At 47.4% G+C, this 25487-nt stretch overlaps 1 protein-coding gene across 4 annotated transcripts in view; it reads right to left on the bottom strand.

The window, feature by feature from the left end:
• Positions 1 to 1880: 1880 nt before the first annotated feature.
• The window catches only part of Eipr1 (EARP complex and GARP complex interacting protein 1), a 151917-nt gene continuing 128310 nt past the window's right edge, over positions 1881 to 25487 (bottom strand). For 3 of the 4 annotated variants that reach the window (XM_008850170.3, XM_029554570.1, XM_029554569.1), the window contains 4 exons: positions 9889 to 10025; positions 6274 to 6441; positions 4735 to 4902; positions 1923 to 2462 (listed from right to left, as the gene is read on the bottom strand). In XM_008850170.3, the coding sequence (XP_008848392.1) occupies positions 2288 to 2462; positions 4735 to 4902; positions 6274 to 6441; positions 9889 to 10025 (648 nt within the window). In that variant the 3' untranslated portion in view covers positions 1923 to 2287. Of the gene's footprint in view, positions 2463 to 4734; positions 4903 to 6273; positions 6442 to 9888; positions 10026 to 25487 lie in introns of all 4 variants that reach the window. The other variant, XM_008850169.3, reaches the window with a different exon arrangement.

Below are 25487 nucleotides of genomic sequence, written 5' to 3'. Positions count from 1 at the left end.
AAGAGAAATAAAAACTGTTCCAAGTGGATGGCAAAGCCAAATGTAAAACTAGGAAAATTTCAGAAGAAAACACGAGAAAAATCTTGGTGACCATGATCAGGTAGTGTTCTTACACGACATTAAAAGCTCAAACTGTAAGGAGAAAAGCTAGTGTTAAGTAGGAGTTCATCAAATGTTGTTGTTGTTTCTTTCTTCCTCTTTTTTATTTCTGTAAAAGACACTGCTCAGCAAATGATGAGACGAGACGAACAGAAGAGGCACTTGGAATCACATAGCTGACAAACACCCAAAATAAGGAACTGTCAAAATCAATCGCAACTAAACACACAATTAATTAACAACCTGCTGAATTCACAACACAAGCTTTGGCAAAGAGGACATCAGTGGTGAGTGAACACAGGAACCTGGCAGCAGGCAGCAAGGTCCACAGTATGCAAGGTTGACGCAGGGCAAGACCAGGGGACGGGCTCACGCAGTCCCAGAAAACACTGGACAGTTATGTGAAGTTATACACACACTCACCATGGACCCAGAGATCTACTTCTCATGTTTGTTTCTTTGGAGCAGGGTGACTATATATCCCAGGCTAGCCTTGAACTCACAGAAATCCTCCTACCTCTGTCTGAATGCAGAGATTACAAGCATGTGTCACAATACTCAGACCGGAAATTTAAGTGTCTACCTGGGGCAGCACCAGTGAACTTGGAAGGGTCAGAAGAAGCACCCAGATTCCAGGGTCACATGGTCATCAGGCAGCTATTTAGCTCTGTGGTTACTGCCATGAACTAAGGATACTTCCTGGACAAAACTGGATGTGATGTGGATTTGGCTGTGGCCATGGTTGGTCAGCCCCTGCCCAGAAATTCAAGTATCTGTTCTCAGGGACCTATGCACATATTCATAACAGCTTACTTTGTGATCACCCATCACTATAAGCAATGCAAAAACCCTGTGGTGTGGAACTTAAAAGTGCTTCAGTTTTCCATAGCGGGGGGTGGGGGTGGGGGGGTGGCATGGATACAGAAAGAGGTGAGGGGTCCTGGTGCGGCCATCCATTAGTACCTCATAGGCATGATGCTCTGTCAAAGTCTCCAAAGACAATACATTTGGACAGCTGGATCCAGAGTCACACCCAGGGCTGGGAGTCCGAGACACAGCATGGAGGAATTTCTGGGCTGATGAACTCCATAGTGCCATGAAACAGACACAACCCAGCAGGGCAGTGAGGATCCCCAGGTACCATACCTTTTGTCTCCACCTGTGCCCAGTAGCCCAGAAGACTCAGATGTGACCTCTAGGCTCACAACAGGCTATCCAGGGAGAGCATGTGCTCTGCTTCAAGGATGTGCAGAGATGTCAGGCTGGGGTTTCTGTGTTATGATGAACAAGCCCTGTGCTGACTGGGGCCTGTCATCTTGCCCAGCCTTCTGCTCTCCTTACAGGTGGATAAAGTAAGGCATCAGACTGAAAAAAACTGTGCCTACAGGGATGTGGACACCATTGTTCACTGTCAACACAGCTTCTCTGGTGTGACCATGTGTCAGGGTATATAAGGAAAGGCCCTGGGACCCACAGATAGGAAGGTGAACCAGCAGTGTCCAGGGCTCCCAAGGAAGAAATGGTGGGAGTGGAAGCACATGCTGCTGGTTGCCCACAGTGACCCACTCAATCCCGACTTGAGAGATGACAGAGACCAGCACAAAGCTAGTCAGTCATAGCTCAGTTCTATGAGTAGAGATAAGGATGGCCTACAGGCCAAGTGAGGGCCTGTCCACAGTGAAACAGCGACAGCCCAGGTTCAAGGTCAGCATACCCATTACATCTGTCCACTAGCATTCATTCTTCCTGGGATGTGATGGAAAACACAAGACCCATGTGGTTTTCTCAGAGGGGCAGAGACTTAGAAAGGAGGAGGCTGTGTATGTACCCTCATTTACTTTATTTTATTATGTATTCTCAGGAGAAAGGCAAGTTAAAGAGGTGGGAACAGATTGGCAAGAAGTTAAATTCCCAATGCCCTTAGTACAGAAAACAGATACTGAACAGGGATTGGGCAGCTGCCAGTTCATACAGCAATGGGAGCTGAACCCAGCACAGCTCCCACCTGTGTTGAGCAGTGTGTTGAGAGCATCGGGTGAGCAGCTGACAGCAGCTCTACCCTAGTCCTAGGAGCCCATGAGGAGGGCAATGCTTGTTCTCCCATAGAGGGATCTGTGCAAAAGGAATTACCTCCATAGCTGCAGATTTCTGAGAATCTGCCAAGTACCAACCACAGTGCCAGGAGCCACTAGAGCAGTATGTGGTACTTTAGCGCCCTGGGGACTCTGTTGATGACTAGTCTCCCATCGTAGCTCAGGGAAGCAAACAGCCAGGGGTCAGCTGAGGCCCAGTCCACTGCATACACGCTGTCTTCATGCTCCTCGTAGGTGGCAATGACATTGTCCTGCAGGGGCTCCTTACTCCTACAACCCAGGAGAGAGACCTGAGTGAGCTATAGGGGTGAGAGGGCTCCCAGAGGGGAAGATGGAACAATCCATACAACCCATGTGGGGCCAGTGTGCCACATCCCAACGGCCTTCACGGCAGCTCTGGGGACAGGGGATCGCCAGTGGCTTAAAGACACCGTGAGTGATTTGGCTTCCCCATCCTCGCCACTGTGGGTTCCTGGGGGGATAGTCTGCTTGGTGCATTACCAGGGCCCTGGCTGGGAACATGGTCACTGTGCCCAGGAGAGCATGGCAGCAGTTGCTAGCATGTGAGCTGAAAGGACAGTGGAGCAGTCAGGCCAGCTCCTCACTGCACAGAGGAGCTGGAGGCTGGCTACAAGGGGTTTTGTCCAGGATTCCCAGGCTGAAGCCACCCACAGCACCAAGGGGACAGTTTTGCCCAGGTGTGCAACCTGCCTGGGTCTGATACTGAGTGAGGCAATGCCCTCTCCTCATGTCCTTGGACATGAACCTGGATGGTCCTTACAGAGAATCATGGGGCTGTGAGCACAGTGTACAGGCATGAGGCCAGGGCCTCCTGGACTATGTGAGCAGAGTTTGAAACCCTAGAGCTGTCTGGAAAGTGCAGTCCTAACCTGCCCCAGGCACAGGCCCACTCTGTAGGCACAGCTACTTTGACACTATCTCCGAGTCTAAGGATCCTTGTTGCTTGTAAACAAAATGCTTGGAGGTCTTAAAGTCTTCCACCCACCCTTGAATTGAACCTAGAGTCTGAGATCATCATATGGTAAGATTCTGAGATATCACCAAGACCCTATCTGCCCAACAGAGGCCTGCTAGTGGTCAAAGAGCACTTTGTGACAAATACCAAGAAAAAGTCTCCACAGGAATCCCATTTCCCTAGATTTAGTGGCATCAGCATGGCAAGTAGTCATCACAATAGTGCCAGCCACAGTCCCTCCCCTACTTCCTCTTTCCCTCCCTGCATCCCTAATGCTACTCCCAAATGGAAAGCAGCACACACATTAATCACTGACAGACTAAGGGAACAAGTTTGTTTCTTCCCTAGCAGAGAGGAGGGGGAGCAGACAGCCTCCCTGGAAGAAATCAAGTCTGTGTGAGACTGGGGAAGAGCAGCTCCAGCCTCTGCACCCGTGCTCAGCAGTGTATAGTCACTGTCTCTACGTATTTTAAACAGAAACGTGACAGTTGAGGGACAACCCCTGATAGATAAGTTTCTCTACACAGTGGTGTCTCCTCATAGAGTAACTAACCTAGGCTCAAGTAAGGGAAGGGTTCAGACACAGACCAGGACAGAGGCCTGGGTTCTAGGGCAGAGGCCTTCAGCATTCACTGGGCTCCCAGGGCAGAGGCCTGCAGTGGGATCTGGGCTCTACTTGCCTAACTCATTGGTTTCACTCCTGAGCCTCCTTACTCTGGAATCCAGAAATGAATTTCTGGGGTGCATCCAATCATCCTTAGTGGTCACAGTCCCAGGAGCTGGGTGAAGTCATTTTAGAGGACAAGGGTATCTCCTTCCTGTATGGGCTGCACAGAGCAAGCCATGGGCCCTGCTGCCTTCTCTTAGAATGCAAGTGAGAGTACTCATGCTAGCTTGCATAGGCAAGGGCCTTGCAATCACCAGTACAAGGGTGACCTTAGACCTCTTGTCCAGGGGACAGCAACCCTGACTCGAAAGGGTGCTACAGCAGCCATCTCCCAGTCACAGGTACAACCACCATGGGAAAGCAGGAGCAGGGCAAAGGGCTTTTAGAAAACAATAACCTTGAGGCTAGTTGGGATGGAGCACCACAGCATTTTGTGTAGTGTCTCAGGGGTGAACAGGCCTGACTTTGAGACTGACTAGTTGGCCAGAAGGGCCACCTGTATCAGCCAGCTGAAGGCTGCAAATGGCCAGCACTGTGAACTGTACACTGAGAACACAGGACAGCAAGAACACTGCGATCTTCTATTATAGGAAGTGACGAAGCCCTGTGAGTGTCAGTTCACACTGCTGCCAGTGTTCAAATCTGGAGACCATAATAGCCTTTCAAATATGACACACATGACATTTAGTGAGACTGAAAAATACAGATACATGCATGCCACATAGGAAGGCATCTCATGACTTCTGCATTGCTCCCTGTCTCAGGTTAATGACCTCTGGATCTGAAGAGGCATCCCCTTTACCACACTCAGGACACTTCACAGAAACCTGGACCCAGAGGTCATCTGTGAGCAAAGAATACTCTTGCCCTGAGAGCCACTCGGCAGCTGTGGCTCTTACTTTTCTTCAGCATGGTGCTCCTCTGAGTCGCTGACGTCATCATCATCCACCAGGTGGCCAAAGGGCTCTGAGGAGATGGACACCATGTTAGATAGGATGACTCTGCTGTCGCTGCTGCCAGTGAGGACCAGTTGGTCATGAGAGTGGTTGTAGCGGACGCTCCACACCCTGCAGAGGGCATAGGCAACTGCTGAGATGAACAGTTGTGGGTGAACTCAACATGTACGAGTGGCCCTGACCATACTGAACTAGGCCACACTGGATGTGGCACATAATCCACCATACACTGATGCTGGGGACCTTGGGGCGGGCACTGAGGCAGACCATGTGCTGCTCTAAAATATTCTTTTAGGACTCAATAAACAAGACCAGAAGACTAAATGTCAGCTTGCACCTGCAGAGGGAGATGGCTTACTGCTCAGTATTCCAGATGGGCTTTCTGAAATTCTAAAGCAAAACCCACCTCCCCTGAAGCAACATGTGGATTAGCCACAACCTGGAACATCAAACAAAGCCCCAAACATTATTCCAGTCAGGCGCTGCCATGGGACCTGAGACAAGGGCCTTGGAGTCTCAGGTCAGATGCTGCCTCATCAGAGCAGCTCTGGGCCCCACTGAGTTTGGTCTCCTGATCCTGCCAAAACCACAGAAGACTCTAGTGTCTAGTGGTGGGGCGTGCAACCTCACACGCAGAGCTGCACCCAGCATTGTGGGCTCAGCTCAGCTTTCTATTCAGACTGATGAATTCACCTGATTCATCAGAACTGCACACGGAGACTCTGGGGCTTTGCAGGAACACCACCACTTCTGGTGAGTAGTTCACAAAGCTGGAGATGTAGGCCATAGGAAGGGAAAGGCCTGTTGGGGGGCCCTCCAACCTGGGGAGGATTCCTCACGAGAGTGGCTCTCTTTCAGTCAGGTTTTTATTCCATATGCCTGTATACATACACACATGCACACATGCATGTGGGCACATGTACAGATATGCTCTATTGCAATAGAAACATGATTTCATTCCATACACACTAGTCTACATCTTGTTTTTTTTTCTTCCTTAGCATATGGTGCACATCCAGATAATATTTTAGAAAGGATGAATGGTCTTGGGCATTCTTCCACATCCACACACATACAGATTCCCCTCATTCCTTCTGACAGCTGCATAATCTCCATTGCACGGATGTCACCAAATTTACCTAACCAATCCCTCACTGACGGACATTTGGGTCACTTCCAGGTTCTGTGTATTGCAAACAATGCTGTGTGAACATCTGCATACATTTACTTTTGCACACTTGAACCAGTGCTGTTTTAAGAGGAAACAAAATCTGATGTTTTTCTTCTTTTCCTATGCTTATAAATCACAAACATTCAGATTTGGAATTAGTGTTTCTTTAGGAAGAATAAAACTGGGTTGATTGAATGATCCACAGCAGCACAAACTAAGCTGGTTTGTGCTTTTCCAAATGGTAAAGTAATTAGCAAAATAAACTGCATAATCCCCTCTTCCCTGAAGCACATGCAAGCAAGCCCCCATACCAGTGGGAGTGCTCTTCCAGAGTCTTCACAGGCTCGCTGACATTCCGGGTGTCCCAAAACTTCACCTTGCAGTCGTCTCCACAGCTGGCTAGGTAGTACTGCTTGTTGGGGTTGAAGTCGAGGTCACGCACCAGCTGCCCGTGGGCATTCTCTATGCAGTATATCTGGCTGGAGGGAAAGGAGCCCCATATGTGAATAGGAAGTAGCTTATGCAAAGCCAGGGAACTGCAGGCATGCCTCACTTCCCCAGGGCCCCATCTAAGCCCCCAATTGAAGGAATAGCTGGTCAATCCCCACTGACAGCTGAGTAGGGGGTGTCCCAGCCTGTGGGGCCCCTCTATGTTCCTCCCCATGCAAGGAGGGTGGGCATGAAGTGATGAAACCTCTCATGGAAGAAATGTAGCTCTGGCATCCCGGGGGGGCGGGGGGAGGAGAGAGAGAGAGAGAGAGAGTTTTCCCCTGGGCCAGACAGAGAAGTGACAGTGGCTTCTAGACAGTGACTTGGTGGGCTGGTGAGATGGCTTAGTGGGTACAAGTGCCTGCCACCAAATCTGACCACCTCAGTTTGATCCCTAGTCCCTACATTATGGAAAGAAAGACCCAACTCTCACAAGCTGTCCTTTGACCTCCACATGTGCACTGTGGTACACATACCACCACCACAATAAATAATAAATAAATGTGATTATTTTTTTTTTATTAATGTGACTAGCCAGGCATGGTGGCACATGCCTTTAATCCCAGCACTCGGGAGGCAGAGGCAGGTAGATCTCTGTGAGTTCAAGGCCAGGCAGCCTGCTCCAACCTCTGGCTGTTATAGTCTTCCCGGTCTTCTATAGTGTTCTTTCTGTGAGCCGTGTGAGGAGGAGGTGTGGTATAGATGTCCCATTTGGAGCTGATCATTCCACAGTTCCTCATCCTCATTCTCTGCACAGGGGCAGATCTCTGTGTGTTTGAGGCCAGCCTAGTCTACATAGTGAGCTCCAGGACAGCTGGGGCTACAGGGAGACCCTGTGTCAAAAAGATCAAAAAAAAAAAAAAAATTAATGTGACTTTGTATCTTAACAGTGCATCCACCAGAAGAATGGTGACTATGCCAAGTAGAAGCCACAACAGGCTGTGAAGGACCCTGGCCAGCAACAGTTTATTCTATCTTTATGCAGTCCTTTTCCTTGTTTTCCTCCTCAGTGTATGTTTCTAGAACTTGCAGAAAGAGAAAGAATAAATGGAAGGAAAAATTGGAAGAGCTATGAGAAAAATGAAGGAGATAGGGTTTGCTGTGCTGGGCTTGCTCTCCATTTGCTCACAGCACTCTCTCACTCCCACCCCCAGGAAGCAAGCCACTTGTTCTAAAGGCAGGAGATATGGGAAGGGGATGTGCCTGAAATAAGCCACATGATGGCATCCAGGGCATGCTCTCCTGTGCACACACGAGCATCTGAACCATGAGCTCACACTGAGCTCATATACTCCTGCACACACATACTTTCATGCATGCATACCTGTATCACTCCCCCTCAACCTAGCCCAGCCCCCAGTCACCCCCATGTCTCTGTTCTGAAATTTGAAGATTCTACCCATTATGGTCCTTCATATGCATGTACCCCAAACAAGGGCAGGTCACTGGTAAGGGTGGATAACAGACCCAGTAGGTGCCGCATTCAGTGGAATCCTGGCTTGTCATTACCATCCACACTGCACTGGCCAGCTCCCCCTCAGGAGGGGTCTGCTGCCACCATTAGCTTCCTCACCTGTCAGGGCTTCAGTGAGGAAAAGGACAACCTGGAACTTGTCATTACTTTTCATGTGTCAGAACCCCATCACAATCTCTTGCCCTATAACAAACATCACCTCAATCCCTTTCCTTCCCTTCATGCTGGATTTCCCAGTCTAATGCATTTTGTTTATTTGCATGTGAGAGATGTGTGTGCATGTGTGTTCATGTATGTGAGTACAGGTGTGCATGAAGTAGGTCAGAGGACAACCTCTGGGCATTGGTCCTCACTTTTCTACCCTGTTTTGGGAGAGGTTTTTTTTGCTGCCATAAGAGCCAAGCCAGCTGCCCTGAGCTGGAGATGCCCTATCTCTGCCTCCCATCTCTCCCACTCCATAATGGTATACTGGGATTACAGACATTTGTGCTACAGCATCTGATTTTTATATGGGTTCTGAGGATCCAGACTTGGGGTGTCAGGCTCACAAAACAAGTGCTTTTATGCACTGAGCCACTCTGTGGCCTAGCAATTTAAAGCTTCAGCTGGCTCCTACATCTTATACCTTTTCGATATCCTGGTATCCCCCACGCCCCACCCCGGCCCCTGAAGTCAGCTGCCCCAAACCTTAAGACCTCTCATGTGAAACAGGCAAAGGTGTACACTGTGGTACAATCTGGGGACCATGGACAAGTCACAGGTGCACTGTGCTCTGACCAAGGCTTACTGCATTTTGGGGCAGCAGCACTTTAATATAAAGGCATAACACAGGGCAGAAGAAACAGTACAGGCAGCCTGGATAGACAAAAGCCAAAGCTGGTTGCCAAAGGAATTGCCAGTCAAGGAGAGAAGCAACGGCACCGCTACAGTGCCACTTCCTGTGGCAGTCAGCACCTTGTCACAGAGACAGCCTGGGCACAAGGTCATCGTGGGATGCTGCAAGGTAGTGCTATGTGCATCTTATGTTTCGGCATGTAAGTCAGTCTTTGAACGTCTCATCTTCAGATTCTGAAATTCTTCACATCCTTCAAGGAGCAGTGAGAAGAGAGAGGCCCAAAGGACGAGGAGAAACGGGCTGCATGGGATATCCATCATGGTTCAAGTCTACGGCCTCCAGCTTGATCAGAAAGCCAAATCATTCCTTTGTGCAGATATGCACAGGGGAAGGAGTGCAGACGGTTATTTATCAGCTCTGGATTTTCTGAGAGGCCTCGGAACTAAAATGAAAGGTGTGCCCCCACCGTGGAAGCAACTCAGGTTATTGCATGACATTCGTCTCTTCAGCTCAGTGATAAATGATGGTGTGCTAAGGGGATAAACTGCATCTTAAAGAAGCCTATGCAGGCTCCTGTTGCCATGGCAACAGACATCCCACCATCACTCCTCTGCCTATCAAAATCACAACTGGAACAGAAAAATCGCTCTTGTTTGTTCCATTAGAACTGCTGGTTGTTGCGTATAATTACTTAAATGACAAAATATGATTGCCTGATAGGTATGGCTCTTAAAAGCACAGAAATGGTCAGACAACTCCAAGAGGGAGGCTCGGCAGGGACTACAAGTGCCAGCCTGTGGCGCTAATCACAGAGATGGAACATCTGTGTTCTTGTGGGGCTCCTGAGGCACCACAAAGCCCTGGCCTTGGTTTCCTTCTAGACTGCCACTGACATAGGAAAAGCTAAGGACAGCACAGACCAAGGTGTGACAATTCCCTGCCATGGACCTATTACATTAATTTGAGGTGAAGATAAATTTCCCACAGAAATGAGATGAAGACAGCAAGCCATGTGTTCCTAGCACCTCTGGCTTTCAATTACCTCTCTCGCCACTGTGCTTTCCCTCAGGGAGAGAGGAAGGAAAGGAAGGAAGAAACAGGGATTCGAGGTGGGGGTATGTCACTGACCTCATGCTCCGTGTGTCCCAGCCTCGCAGGGTGGTGTCACTTGCTGTGGCCACTTGAGTACAGTTGTGGTGTGGGCTCCACCGGCCCACAGTGAACTTCAACTGCCCTTTTCCTTCCAGTGCTGCCGAGCTGGCCAGCTGGGAATGGCGGGTATTAGTTTTCAAAGAAAAGAAGAAACGTGTAAACTCTTTTCAGAAGATTCAAGAAGATATCCTACTATCAGGATTTTATGGAAATAATTAGTAGAATAATTAGGAAGTTCTGTCTTTGTTTTCTTCCCTTAAAAGGCAAGACTGTTCGAACCTTATCAGAAAAAAAAATATATATATATATGCACAGTAAAAAATAGAAGGCGTATTAATAGCCCCTATTACAGAGGACTTGCTTCAAATGTGTGATTAGAGACAATCAGCTCAAACTTGAAGAAAACAATATGGAATAACTCAAACATCTGGCTTTCCCAAAGACAAGCAAAACAAAGTCCCGTGGTCAGCTCCCTCCAGAATAACAAGGGATGAACACGTGTTCAAATACTGTTTACCCAATGTGAGACCTCCTTCCCCCTTTATAACAAGAACCGTGGAATCCTCACATGGGGTTCACTAAATCTCCACAGGCCCGTGAGGCCCACGGAGCTGTCTCCTGGTGCTGAGAGAAGGCAGGCCTTGGCCCAGGCCTGAGAAAGAAGCCCGCTCCACTTTTCCACCTGCCTGGGAGCTTCAGGCAAAAGCCTGTGGGTTTTTCCATTTGGGGTTTGAAGTTCTACTCACATGATGAATTTAAAGGCAGGGGTCCACACCTGCCTTGGTAGTACACTATCCATCACAAATATCCCCAAGCCCACCATGGCTAACTTCACTTTAACCTTCAAACTGCTCTTCAGAGACCCCTGAGGAGCTATGTGGCCAGATACTCAGGGAGCCAAGCCAGACCTTAGCAGCTTGGGAACAGAGGCCCAGAAAGAAAGCTTTCAGGGGTTGCTGTCAAGAGAGGAGGTCCTGTGACAGGATTAGGTGTTAATGTGCCTTCATCCTTCTGAGAAGTATCAAGGGCCAGGTTGAGCAGAGGTAGTGAGAGCCTCCAGGCATGAGAACTACGTAGGTCTGACCATGGTTCCGAAAATGTGACAGTGCAGAATGGAAGAGATGTCAGGGATTTTTGGTAGGGATCGAGAAGCCACCTCCACCCCCTGAAGCTAGGGACTCTACAGTATTGAAACACACAGATGGAAGGCCCCTCTTCATGCCAGAAGAGGCCATCAGAACAGAGAGGTGTTCTGAGGCTGGAGTTGTAAGATCTCCACAGTTTTGTAAGAACTGACTGGGGTGGAGACCTTGCAACAATCCTCCTGGACATGAGGAAGTGAGTGCACAGAGGTGAGGCCTGTGCCTCAGGAGGGTCACAAGTACAGAAACTAGCTCTCACCTCTGCAGGCCAAGGCAGTTCACAAGGCAACTCAGAAACAGGATGGGGCAAGGGGAAAAGTAGAGCCTAAGAAGCCGGGGCTGTCTTGGGATCATCACGACCAGGATGGTGGCTATAAGTCTGGGGTAACGAGCACTAGGGACCCCGATACTCCAAAGGCTCACTCCCACCACCCACTTCTATTCTCTCACCCAGTCCAGCTTCCTCAAACCCCAGGGCAGAAAGAAATGTGCCTAGAGCACCCAACAAGCCATCTCACTAGCCTGGTACAAGCCATCATTCAGACTTCACCAGATGGCCTAGGTGTCAACTACGGATAGTCAACAGGGTGCGTGAGTGGGGTAGAGCGAAAGAGGGATGCACTGCTAATGAGACTGTGGTATCTCTTGCTCTTTCTAGTTCACTGTGTCAAGTTCACAGCCCTTTGCTTTCCTGAACCTTTGCAGACAAGGCACTATTCCTCTCAGTCAGTACATGGGCAGGTAGGCTCCTAGGAGACACAGCACAGGGACATGAGGAGGGCTGGGCAGGTGGCTCAGTGGTAGAGCACTGCTTATCTAGCATGAGCAAGGCCCTTGGTTCCATCTCCAGTACCGGGGTCAGGGAGAATAACATGTAGAACGGAGGTTTAGCTCCTAGCTGAGTTCAGAGGGAATGGTGTTGAAGAAGGGGTGGAGCATGCAGAGATGAGGAAGAAGCTGCTATAGAAGCTATGTGGAAGGGAGGAAATGGGGACAGGAAGCATCACGCCGCACCTGAGCTAAGTCAAAGGAAGATGGATGGTAAGAGCCAACTGGAGAGGAAGTCAAAAAAAATCTCTCCAACAGCCATGTTGGGATGCAGTCACCTGAAGGGAAGCCAGAGGCAATGCTGCCTCAAGATCTACAAGTAACCCTAACCTTCGATGCATATGCAAACACACATTAGGGACACAGTGTGGCTGATTTGGGGCTTTAAATTTTAATGTCCACATAACAACATGTGAATGAAGAAATCGTCCGGTAGTATATTCTTTAAGTAGAAACAATGCAGGCGGCGTTTCAGTTTTCTGAAGACCTAGCTGTCTGATTAATGAGAACTCACTGATGACAATGAATATGCTAAAAAATATAAGCTCAACAAGCAAGAATGCTGTGTTTTGCCTAATCAACACTGAGCTCTCATCAATTTTCCATTAAACACACTAGTTCACTGTCAAAGTCTTCAGGAAGGTGAGGTCATAAGGCCATGTCTTTAAAAGCAGACAGGTTCAGTGAGGGAAAAGAGCAAGCTTACTGCTTTGTGGAAAGACCACAACCTTAGGCAACAGACCCCTGGGAAGCTCTCCACATCTTTCCATACACCCATGCCATGAGGACTCATCAGAAATCTACAAAGGCCAGCGCACAGAGCTAAGCACAGCCTGCTTCCCCGTGCTGAACTTCACCTGTGGGCAGCTGTAGATTTCTGAAATAATAAGGTATTAGTTCATTAACCCATCAGCTAACCATCAATTAACCATACAATCAAAAAAGTTGTTCATCCAGTGAGCCCGCACTGTGTAAGCGCTGCCTCCTCACATTCACCATGTGCCTGGGGGGAAAGGCTCTGGACAGAGCAAAGGACCCAGCTACAAGGCCAGTGCCAGTTACTGGAAGCTGGCCCAGAGCTGGGAGTGGGTGTGGTTCATTTCCTGGTTATCACAAATCACATGACACAGATGAGGAATCAGACTCTCTCTTGATAATTCAAACCACCAGTCAATAAAGAAGCCTAGCAAATTAGAGCCAGGTAAGCAACAATAGTATACGTTTAGAAGTTTCAGAGAAAGTAGGATTTAGCCGGACTGGAAGGAGAGAAAGTTTCCTGAGGGTTAAAAGCACAGAGTGACTTTCAAGGCCAGCCAGAACTTCAGGTGGAAAGCACAGTAGTGAGGCGAACTTCGCAGGAGAGAGCAGCAACAAAGCAGAGGCAAGGAGATGTGGACAGGAGCTGGAAGGCGGTAAAGACACATCAAGCAGAAGAGAAAGCAGTCAGGAGTCCTCAAGTGGGACAGGGGAAGTAGGGCTGTGGGAGGATGAGTCTACCTGCAGAGGACAATAGGGACAGAAGAAGCCAAGCAAGCCTAAGGCCTAGCCCTGGACTTTGTGATCTGGATGACTCACTCTCCTGAGTAGCCAGTCCCTAATGAGGTCTACCTCAGGGACCAGACGGTAACTTCTATGAAGCAAGTGACCACACTGCAGAGGCCCACCCAACAGGAGCCATATCCTCCAAAAGCCCTGTTGCTCAGCTTGGAAGCTGTCTTCCCCACCAAGCCTCTAATCAGTCACCAGCCCACAGATCCACAGATACATCACTGGGTCAGGTCTCAAGTGATGCATAAAAACAACAGGTAGTAGAGCGGGCTCTATGAAGTAGGCAACTCTGTGGCTAGCTGTGAGAGAGCAGCAGAGGTCCTAACCAGAGGTTATCTGGGAACCCAGAGGTCAAGATGGGTAGGGAGTGACTCTCAGCAGCTTAGAAACAAGCCCTGGACCTCCCCTTACTTCAAGATGGGAGAACTAGACCCCAAAGTGGGAGGGAGCTCACACATGGCCACAAACCAACTTGAGGCAGAACCAGGACCTGACTCCTGACCCTCCTTCTCTGATCAGGCAATTGTGCAGACTTCGAGGCAATGCGACCATACCTATGACATCTTAAAAACAACCTGCTCAGGGCAGGTAGCAGGCCTATTCTGCAAGGTTGGCCAATCACACCTCTATTTCCTGAGACATGGAGACAGCGCTGTAAGAACTCCAGAATGCAAACAACACAGTCATCTGTTTTTAAGGATTAATGAGAAATATTCAGGGTTTCCTGGTCCAAAAGAGATGATTAAAGGCCTCTCACAAACTTCTGCAGACAAGATGTCACCTATACTAGGACACGAACAAAAGGAAACACCCTTTAATGAACAAAACACTGTGACCAGTATCCTCCTGGTAGCTCATGTGGGGCCTGATTCAGAAGAGCCTCGGTGAAAGAGTTCCAAAGAGTTCCAGTTATCACAGCCACCGCAAGCAACGAAGAGCAAATGCCGTGTGCTCATGGCAGCCTCCTGTGTACTACAGCCAGCCCTGCAGAGAAGCCCACCTCTTCTGCAAGGAGGTGACCAAGAGGCAGGACTTGTGGTGCTTAAAGCACAGGGGACACAAAGTACGCTGTGCAGGCTGCCTGAACTGTAATAGATTGCTTATTCGATAACTGTGACCACCCACTCTGAGCCCTTCCCAGGCTTGGGCTTGAGACTGCTTAAAGCAGAGCATGTGGACTAGGTTTAAGTGTAGAGGGCTGTATGACACTGGTTCAGAGAAATCAGCTTCTCTTTGTTGGGACTCTGGGTGTGATGGCTGGAACTGCTGCAATTGTTTTGCCATCATGACAAAGAGCAGTGCAGTGATATGCAGATATGCAGAGCAGAAAGATATAAACTAGGACACCCTGGATGATAGGCTTAAGAATTGAACTAATCAACATCAAAACTGCTTTATTTCCCTGTTTCTTGCTGAATCAGACAATGCAATTCCCTGATTATTTATTTAAGGCTGTTCTTGTGCTTGCAGCTAAATGTACCTGTCACCCTAATAATACCCACCCATACAAACATGACACCCACAGCAAGTCTCCTTCCCAATCTCAGGCTAGGAGCTCTGCCAGAGGTGATCTGGCACTGCTGACTCTTAGGCTGGGAGCTCCGCCTCAGGAGTGATCTGGTTCTTCTGAGGGTTACCCTAGACAGATCACTAAGTCCTAGGAGTCGTGGCATCCTCTCCTGTAAAGTTGGTTACCAAGGATCAAATGAGATAAAACAGGTTGAGTGTCTAGACCAATGTCTGCCACATGGTGCCTGCCTAAAACATTTTTTCTCCAATTTTGTTATAACTTAATACACAATAACTAGAACACTTCAAGAGCTCTGAGCTGTCCTGGGGTTGAGACCTGAAGAAAGGCAATGGAATTCACTAGAGAATTCCAAATTCTAGAGTATCCTCAAAGCCTGTTGCCACCTTCAGGACACTCAAGAAAAACAAGGGGCCAAGAACCTAGGGAGATCTGAGCTTACAGGGCAGAACCCCAGCAGCCAAGGCTCCTGTTTTCAGACCACAGATTCACAGGCTCAGGTGCTGAAGGTATGGGTCTGGGAACTCAGGAGGTAGAGCCTAGAGGGCTCGGACAGCGGGGCATGCCTTAGAAGATTATACCTGGCCCTCCAGCCCTTACCCAAACCACGTTGTGAACTGTTTTGCTCCGCCACACCCTCCCACCTCAATGGACTAAGACCTCTGAAACTACGAGCCAAAATTAAGAATTCCTCTTTGAGGTATTCTTTCACATATTTTGGTCACAACTTCACAAAAGTTTGACTAATACAGAAAATTGGAACCAGAAAGTGGGGCTGATGCTATGATCATGTGGTACTTAAGGCTCTTAAACATTTTATAGGAGGAACTGGGAAGAGTCAGGAGAAGTGAGCCAGAGAATGCCTCGACTATTCAGCAGGGCTCAATTGGAGACTCTGTCAAGAGCAGAAGACAGAATATTGACAGGAAGAAGGGCAGTAAGGATCGTGCGCATGAATGTTGGGGGGGGGGGCCAAGGACTCAAAGGGAGCTGGACTGGAGGCCCTATGGGTCTCCCTCTGGTAAAGAACTTGCCAACATTCTGTGTTGTACCAACACTCATGAGAGCCAAAGTTTAAAGGTTGAAGCTAGTTAAACTGCAGGGAGGCTGTGGCATGGTTGCTGCTGGCTGCTTGTAACCAGGCTTACAGTGAGAATCAAAGCAAAAACACAGCAAAAAGGCCTGGAAAGCATGTACTTTGGCACGAGAACAAGCAGATAAAACTGTGGACAAGGAGGACATGGTTGTTAAGGAGCTTAAAGCCACTAGAAAGAAACCCTACTGTTCAATGGGACAACAGGAAAGTACCTTGAGGGAATGCCAATAGTCAGATCCCAGTCACCCAAGGCTCCAGGGCATGAAAAGACAAATTCATCTGACAGATGAAGAGAACACCTCCACAGTGTCTTACCTGCAAAGGTTACCTAAGTTGTTTCTGTAGCGTTCCTTTCACTGTGTTCAGCCACCCAGGTACTCAGAGGCTGCAACAGTGTGGTACAAGAAAATCGGACTGTCACTCAAACTGGCAATAACCACTGCATCATCCACATGATGTTAATTTTACAGGGATGCAGAATAAAAGAGTTATGGGTAATGGTAGCTTCTACCATATTTCAAAGGTTATATGCCTAGCCTGGGAGGCTAGGTAATGTGCGGCAGGGCCAGGGACTCTGTCTGCAGCCCCTGCAAGGACAGCGCGTGAGGGAGGGGTGTATGAAGCTGTGAAGGTGAAACCAAAGCTGCAGTGGAAAACCCAGTAAGCTGGGGATGATAGGCACACTGAACATCTGCAAGGGAAAGAGGCGACCACTGAAAGCCCAGCCCTGAGGGAGCCTCTGTAGACTGCAGCTGGCCTGACCATAGGTACAAGGCAGCCCAGTTTTTCTGGCACTGACATCATACCACTGTGTGTCCTGTTACCAGACAGAAGTTACAGGTTTTAAGGTTTGCCCTACTGAGTTTCAGTTTTGCTTTGGTCCAGACTTTCACTGCTGCCCTCCTGTTCCTCCTTTTGGAATGGGGATGTTTACTCAGTGTCATTGTGTACTGGAAGTAGATAATTAGCTTTTTATTGTTATAGGGCACATAGCTAAAAGTGATCTTCAGTCTCAGAGGAGACTCTGAACAAGAACTTCTGAACAATGTTTGAGCTGTTAAGACTTTGGAGGCTAGGCCGGGGGTGGTGGTACCTGCTAATCCCAGCGCTCAGGAGGCAGAGGCAGGTGCATCTTTGTGAGTTCATGAAGACTCTTAGAGATGGGCTAAATTCATTTTGTACAATAAGATGATCATGATCTTTTGGGGGCCAGAAGACTAATGTTATGATTCAAGTATGAAAAGACCCCCACAGTTTCATGTCTTCAATGCTTGGTGCCAACTGGTGGTGCTATTTTGGGAGGGTCTGAAAATATTAGGAGGTAGGGCCTAGCTGGAGGTAGTAGATCATTGAGATGTGCCTTTTAAGGTTACACCTGATCCACAAATCCTTCCTCTCTCCACTGTGCATCCTGGCCACTCTGCTCTGCTCTCCTATGCCACCACCAGGATGGGCTGAATCAACTGAGCAAATTATGTCTTTCTTCCTTATAAGCCATCCATACCAGCCATCGTGTCACAGAAGCAAGAAAGTTAACTAATACAACCAAGGACCTGGAGACAAGGTGGAGATGGGGTCCTGCCAGATTCATGTGGGACCAAGGTCATATAGGCAGTGGGATCCTAGCCCGAGCATGATACTGCACATCAGTGGACACACAGGCCAGTGGGGCTGTGGCCACTTACACACCATTAAGGGTGCATCCCAGTTAGATTGAACTGACCAGTGTGAGGGCTTGGAGGGGCCTCTTGGGAAGAAGAGTCTTCCTGTACTTAGAAAATGCACATAGGGCATAGGTGACAGCAGCAGATCAGAGAATTCTGTATCACTGTCACCTGCTTAGTTTATGTCAAAAAGGTTCTACAGGAAGAATAGAGCCAAAGAAAGGGCTTTGTTTGTTCCCCCCTTTATACAGAACCCCGCTCTGTTTCTGGAGAGGAGATGTATCTTGGACCCATCAACAAAGATGACCTCGATTCTACAAACTCGAACCCTAGAAGGCCACATGTGCAGATTTATGCATCTTTTACCAAGATGGACTAGAATGTAAAATTTGTTTTTGTAATATCAATTAGACCCCAGTGACGTGTTACCTAGTTACAGTTAATTCTTTGTGGAGAATAATCAAGGCTTAAGAAAAAAATGGAAGCAGAGCAATGACAAAATTATACTGTGACCTTTGTTGGGGGGAGGTTTAATTTTAGTTTTGGAGATAGGGTATGTCTAGGTAGCCCAGGATGACCCTGAACTTGAGATCTTCCTATCTTGGTCTCTCAAGAGCTGGGATTACAAGGTGTAAACTAACATTACCTGTGGTCTTTCATGCCTGAATACTGGTTATCTCATGCTGGTCATTTAATCATGAAGCAAACACAGATTGCTTTTTGGAACCTCAATTTCTTTCCTTGACTTTTTGCAGCAGCATCTGTGGTGACCCGCATCAACAGTCTGAACATTACATATTATAGTCAATCCATACACGCATTCATCCATCAATGCACCCCTGTACCCATGCATCTACTGATGCATCTATCCATGCATACATCTATCTAGCCTCCCACTCAGTGGCCTACATACATACACTCATCCTCCCACCTCCATAACCATTCATGCACTCACCCACCCATCTATCCACCAGGTATATGCCAAGTGCTACCTGTGGCATAGGAATTCTGTCATCACACAACTTTCTCTTACATTCTATGATCGCTAGTTCAGAGATTCAGATGAAGAGGCTTGGACAGGACAGGCAACCTTCCCAAGCTCATTCTGTTACAGAGTGGCAGAAACAGTCCTGAAGTCTGTGGTGCCACCTTGGTGACAGCTGTTCCTATGCCGTCCAAGTCTTCACTTATACCCCTTTACCTCAGTGCTGACACATGTCTGTTCTAGACCATGCCAGCAAACTGAAACTTCAAGCATCATCTAGTATTGTAGCCATAGCTCCAGCAGCAGGCCACACATCAGATGACCCTGGACACAGTGGGCATTCTGGACACAGGATGCTGGGCTTACGTCCCAGCTCCCAGTGGTAGCAGGTCCTTTCTGCCATCACACTTAGTCTGAAAGTTGTAGAAGCCACTTGTTGCCAGGATGAAGCCAGTACAGCCAAGGACAGACACCAACACTCAGCTGTTGGACACATAGATTCCAGCGCTGGAGATCAACCCAATGATTTCTTTTCAAGAATCAGTGAGTTATCTGCAATATATATTTACAAAATCTAGGGACATACATAATTATAGTAGCACAGTAAATAATAGTAAATTACTAAATTCCACATTTTTACATTAAAAAAATCACTTTATTGTTATAAACTCTCAAAAATATCACACTAGACTAAAGCAGCCACTCCAACAAACACTTGGCTCATGTTTCAGTAAACTCCACATCTTAAAGATCATCAGGTTTTTTTAGATAGTCTCATTTATAAGCTTCAAACTAGACTAAAATTGACTCTACAGCACAAGCAAACTGAACCCTTGATTCCCTTGCCTCAGGCCCCTGGGTTTGGGTACAGGTGCTGGCCACTACACCTTGCACAGATATCCTGAAAAATAATCAGTCCAATGATTTCTACCCAAAACCCATGGCTTTAAAGGTGATATTTACTTTAATGATTTAGCCACAGCTCCCAATATATTGGAATGGTAACTCTCATAAGAAAACCAATTTAACACACAGTTTTCACATTTCCACCAACCAGCTTTGCAAGCTTTATTAACTACCCTGATTATCACATGTTGCTTCAAATATTTTTTCCAAAAATCAAACTCACCCCCCCGCCAGGCACAATGTCACTGACAACTGAAGATACACTCAAGTCATGAGCCAGCCACTGAAATTTCTCCATCTTAGAGGAGGGAGCAGGGGCTGGGCAGACAAGGGCCTTGGGAATCTCCTTTGTAGAATAAGCAGACAAATTCAGCATCTGTCAGTCTTAACAAGTCCCCTGCAGAAACGTCCTTGGCCTCTTCGAGTCTCCTACCTTCATGTGCTGTGACAGGGTCAAAGCACATAGCTACCAGGCCTGTGCCTTGGTTTGAATGGACTGAAACACTGAAATGTAACCACTCACTGAAAAGCTACTGTTCTAGTTTGCTTTCTGTTGCTATGATAAACACCATGACCAAAAGCAACTTGAGGAGGAAAGGGTTTATTTGGCTTATACTTCCAGGTCATAATCCACCATCACTGAGAGAAGTCAGAGCAAGAGCTCAAGTAGGAACTGAAGCAGAAACCATGGAGGAATGCTGCTTACTGGCTTGTTTCCTCTACCCAGGTGTGTCAAGCTGACAACCAAGAATAGCCACCTCAATACTGACGACCCCTCCAAAACTGCCACAATCCATGTGTTAGATCAGCTGGCTTAGGCCTAGGACATGGCTGGCTTCTTACAGTCCAACTTTAGCCCCAGGGCACAAGAATGCAGAGAGAGCAAGGCCCATGTGAGTGCCATGGGAACTAGTGACCACCACCTCCTACACTTACTTGTTTTCCTCATCCCTTGCACTGACTGAGTGAAAATGCACACGTAGCATCTATCTACATGGGTTTGGATGTTAAAGCTTTCTCTATTTAGAGACAACAATTCTCAAACACAGGGCAGGGAGGGAAACATTAAAAGGGAGATGGGAGAACTTCAAGTAACACCTGTTAAATGGAAGGCGGCTTGGGCAATCTTTTCTCTGTTCCTCCCACTCTACAAAACAAAACTCCAGCTACTAAACCCAACACATCAGAAAATTCCAAGAGGAAGAAAGGTAGCTGACTGGAGAGGGGCCTTGGGACACTAGGATCTACACGAGTGAGTTCTAGCATTTTTTTCTGCCTCAGATATCACAGACTTAGAGCCAGAGAAACCACAACCAGCAATTACCAGCAGACTAGAACCAGAAATGTCTCAAGGAAGCCTGCTTTCTCCAAAATGCACAAGCAGGCAGGTAGGCAGGCAACTTCTAAATAGTAACCATGCCAAATACCACAGGGAAAAAACTCTGAAAGGAACAGGGTCTCTCATACTCTCCCTGGTGTGTAGAGACAGACAGACTCAAATGGCTCATGGACCTCAATGTAAAGCACAACCCAGAGGCACCTAGGAAAAACAGAATGAGAAAGCCTGTAGAATCCTAGGCTCAACATTGCTCTCAGGCTAAAGCCACAGACAGTCCCAGGAAATGCTAATCGTGGGACCAGAAACCTGCACCAATGGAGCAATACTCGGGAGTAAGAAGGAACACTCCCACCATGAGAGGACCCCGGGACCTTTGTGTGCTAATGAGAGAAGCTGATCTGAAGACCACTCAGGCCAGATCCCAACTCTGACATTCTGGAAAAGACAAAACTGAGCAGTGAAATCAGTGGTTGCCAGGGGAGCAAGAGGGGAGTGGAGGGAGGGAGAATGGGGCGGTGGGGGGGCTACACGGGACAGGGGCATCCCCTGCAGGGCACCACAGTGTGCATCCCCATCACTGCATCTGTCCAAACCACAGAAGGCCCACCAAGCAAGCCCTTGCCGCTTTGAGGGCTGCTGATGCTCTGCGCTGGCTTGCACTGAAGTGCAGAAGTGCAATACTGAAGTGCTGGCTGGGGCTGCTGTGCTGGAATACAGGGTCTTGGGCAGGCCAGGCAGGCACCCTACTACTGAGTTGTATCCCTAGCCTTCTTTTAACTTTTAATTTCAAAACAGAGCCTCACTAAGTTGCCTATTCTGACCTTGAATGCACTCTGTAGTCAAGAAGGCCTTGAATTTGTAATCCTCCAGTCTCAGCTGGAATTACAAGCTTTAGCCAGAAGGCCTAGCTTAATTTTTTTTAGTGAAAAAATTTTGTGTGGGAAGGTACAGGGGGTGGGTGAGAGAATGGGGAAGAAGTGGAGCAGGAGGAAAACCAACAAAACAAAGTTTGTTTGAAAAAGTCTATAATGGGGCTGGGCATGGTGGCACACACCTTTGATCCCAGGAATCCAGAGGCAGAGGATCTCTGAGAGTTCAAGACTGGCCTGAGCTACACGGTGAGTTCCAGGCCAGCTAGGACTACAGGGAAACCCTGTCTCAAAAACAACAAAAAAAAAAGAAAAGAAAAAGTCTATAATAAAACAAATTTATATGCTAACAAAAAAACAAAAAGCAGCCAGGCATGGTAGTACACACCTTTAATTCTCAGTAGTCCTGAGGCAAAGGCAAGTGGATCTCTGTGAGACCAAGGACAGCCTAGTCTACATAGGAAGTTCCAGGTCAGGTGGGGTGACAGGGAGAACCTGTCTCAAAAAACAAAGGGGCCTGGAGAGATGGCTCAGCAGTTAAGAGCACTAGCTATTCTTGCAGAGGACCCGGGTTCAATTCCCAGCACCCACATGGCAGCTAACAACGCTCCTTAACTCTAGTTCTAGGGTCTGTCCTTAACTCTAGGTTCCAGGGGATCTGATGCCCTCTTCTGACCTTCTCGGGCATTGCAGGACACAGGTACGCCTACCTACATTCTGACAATACACCTATACACGCAAAATAAATAATAAATAAAATATTACAAAGGAACTCCACAACCCCACCCACCCTGTCACTCACCGCCAAAAAAGAAAAGAAAGAAAAGCATTTGCTTTCTGAAAGACCACACCAAAAAGATGAAGAGACAAGTGACAAGATGGGAAAGAGATTTCCAAACTATATCTACATTCTGGGAGCACTTAAAAGGTCAAGGGAACGTCTCCCATTGAACATCTGGTTAAGAACTTGTGGCAGCACTGTGTCTAAGACAAGTTTTGCTCGTTCACAAGAGCGCTGCAGTATGTGAGAGCCATCAGCCAGCCTGGCTAACTGGCTGGCAATACTCCAAACCCTCACCCTGAGAAACTCCAGTGTGGACACAGACAGAGGCAGAAGCAGATCTTTGCTCTGCCCCCTGACACACAGAGGTGAAAGTGGCAAGATGTGAAGAGGAATAAGCACAGGTGGACACAGGAGGCTGTCCCCCATGACTTCATTGGCAACCATGCACCCCATGGACCCTCCCACTCCAAGCCTCCCTCGGGTTTCTCTAATGATTATAAATGGCAAAGGATCTCCAATTTAATTGCAAAAGGTAATGATGCAGTGAGCATAAGATTAGATTCACCACAGAAGGCAATATCCTCAAACAATAAAAGAGGAGAAGCTAGTGCGAGGAGGCTGAAATCGATGGGAAGGTTTCGGTATTAAATACCACAGCGCTGGGTCACAAAGGGATATTGACAGAACTGCTGACAGCAGATAAAAAAAGGGGCAAGAAAACGAAATTGGTCTCTGCAGAGAATAAGTTACAGATTAATCACTCTCCCATGAAATGCCTTAGCAATGACCTGGGGTGTCAAGACGTATTCACCACCTGACCACAGCACAGGACAGCAAAAAGGGCAGGGAAGGCCTGAGTCCAGAGCATGGCACCCAGACCCCAGCCAGACATGGTCCCGGCTCACATCAGGAATGCTTGGATGGCTCCATTCAGCTCTTCCCCGCCTGGAGTGAACCCTCTTCTCTAAGGGTCATCCCAAAGCCTGCTTGGAATGCAGTGGGGAGTATTTCCTTTCTGAAAGCTTTGACAGCTAAGACACAGCTGAAGAAGAGACTAGGGAGCTGACCTTCGAATATGGCCCAAAATTCTGAAATATCTCCTAGAAGGTAGAGGCTATGAGCATGTTCTTAGCTCCAGACCTGTGTCCACAGGCTAGCTAGCCCCAGACACTGCATTTACTGCCTGACTTTTGACCTTAAAAGCACGTGTGAATTTTGGGTTTTCCTGTATAATGTATGGAGATATGTCTTTTTAAAATAAAGATTTGGGGGGGGGGGCTAGAGAGATGGTTCAGTAGTTAAGAGCATTTGCTGTTGTTCCAGAAGATCCAAGTTTGGTTCTTAGCACCCGGGTTAGGGGGCTCATAGCCACCTGTAACACCAGATCCAGGAGACCTGATGCCTTCTTTTGGCTCAGAAGGTACTACGCACAAACCCTCATACCTAATTTAAAATAACATCTTTAAATAAAGACTTTTCCTTAAATACTATCAATGCTCTGGGGAAAAAGGCCAATTCAATTCACATTGAAGGTGTGGCCATTCAGAATTTTTAAGCTTTAAAACATCACTATCATATTTTGAGAAGTCTAACTTCTATGCCACATATTAATGATAAGTCATTATTCATTCATGTCACCTCTTTAACCCAGAGGGGTGAAAAAAGTGTTATTAATATTGTAAGATACCACGAAAGAAAAGCTCTCAGTAAGCACTGTGGGAACAAATAAATCTAACACAAGGCCACCATTGACTAAATCTGTGGCAGACACCATTTTCCATTGTCTTGGCTTCAAGGTGACTGTGTGGCCCCTGGGTACGTGACATTATAAGGTCTCATTTCAAGGCTCCTGAGTTTTCTTCTTTATGAAGTTGTTACTTTGACATAAAAAGTATAATAAAATTATGAATGTATGTAAACATACATTTTAAAGAGACAATATTAAGGAACCAATTTTGAAAAATACAATACTCACTGTATAAAAGACAAAATACTCAAAGTGAGTATCTGAAAGCAAATTGACTACCAACAAAGGGTTAAAAATTTTTTTTTTCAAATGTCATTTATTAGTTGGATATGGTGGCACACGCCTTTAGTTCCAGCACTCAGGAGGCTGAGGCAGGCGGATCTCTGTGAGTTCAAGACCAGCCTGGTCTACATAGCGAGTTCCAGGACAGCTGGGGCTACAGGGAGACTGTCTCAAAAAAAAAAGGTCATTTATTTATTTTTATTTTATGTGATGAAATGTTTGGCCTGCAGGTATGCAAGTGCACCTGTGTTGTACAATACCTGCAGACCAGAAGAGGGTCTCCAGATCCCATGGAACTGGAGTTAAGGGTGGTTGTTAGCCACCATGTGGGTGCTGGGAACCAAACCAAACCCAGGTTCTTAATTGCTTAATCTCTTAATTGCTGAGCCATCTCTCCAGCCTCCTAAGGGTCTCCCTGTAGCCCCAGCTGGCCTGGAATTCACTATGTAGATCAGGCTAAGCTTGAACTCACAGAGAGCCACCTGCCTCTGCCTCCCAAGTACTGGGATTAAATGTATGTGCCACCACACCCAGCCTCTAAAATTTATTTTTATAATTTAGGTAGATATACTAAAAAGTTGGCTAACAATATGAAATTATTATTTTATGAGTACTCTTCCTCAAAAGTGTGATTCTAACCATGCATGCTTTGAAAACACCCTCATGTAAAGAAGAACACACACAAAACTGATGCCCATCCAGAGCAAAACCCATGTGTGATGGTTTGAATGAAAATGTCCCCCATAGGCTCCAGGTATTTGGACATTTTGTCCCCAGATGATGGCACTGTTTTGGGAGGTTTTAGAAGGTGTGGCTATCCTGGAGGAAGCACATCACTAGGGGTGGGCTTAGAGAGT

The sequence above is a fragment of the Nannospalax galili genome, unplaced genomic scaffold, assembly GCF_000622305.1.
Source record: "Nannospalax galili isolate Female #2095 unplaced genomic scaffold, S.galili_v1.0 scaffold100, whole genome shotgun sequence".
Lineage (NCBI taxonomy): Eukaryota > Metazoa > Chordata > Mammalia > Rodentia > Spalacidae > Nannospalax > Nannospalax galili.
This window is presented reverse-complemented; position numbering and strand designations above follow the sequence as displayed.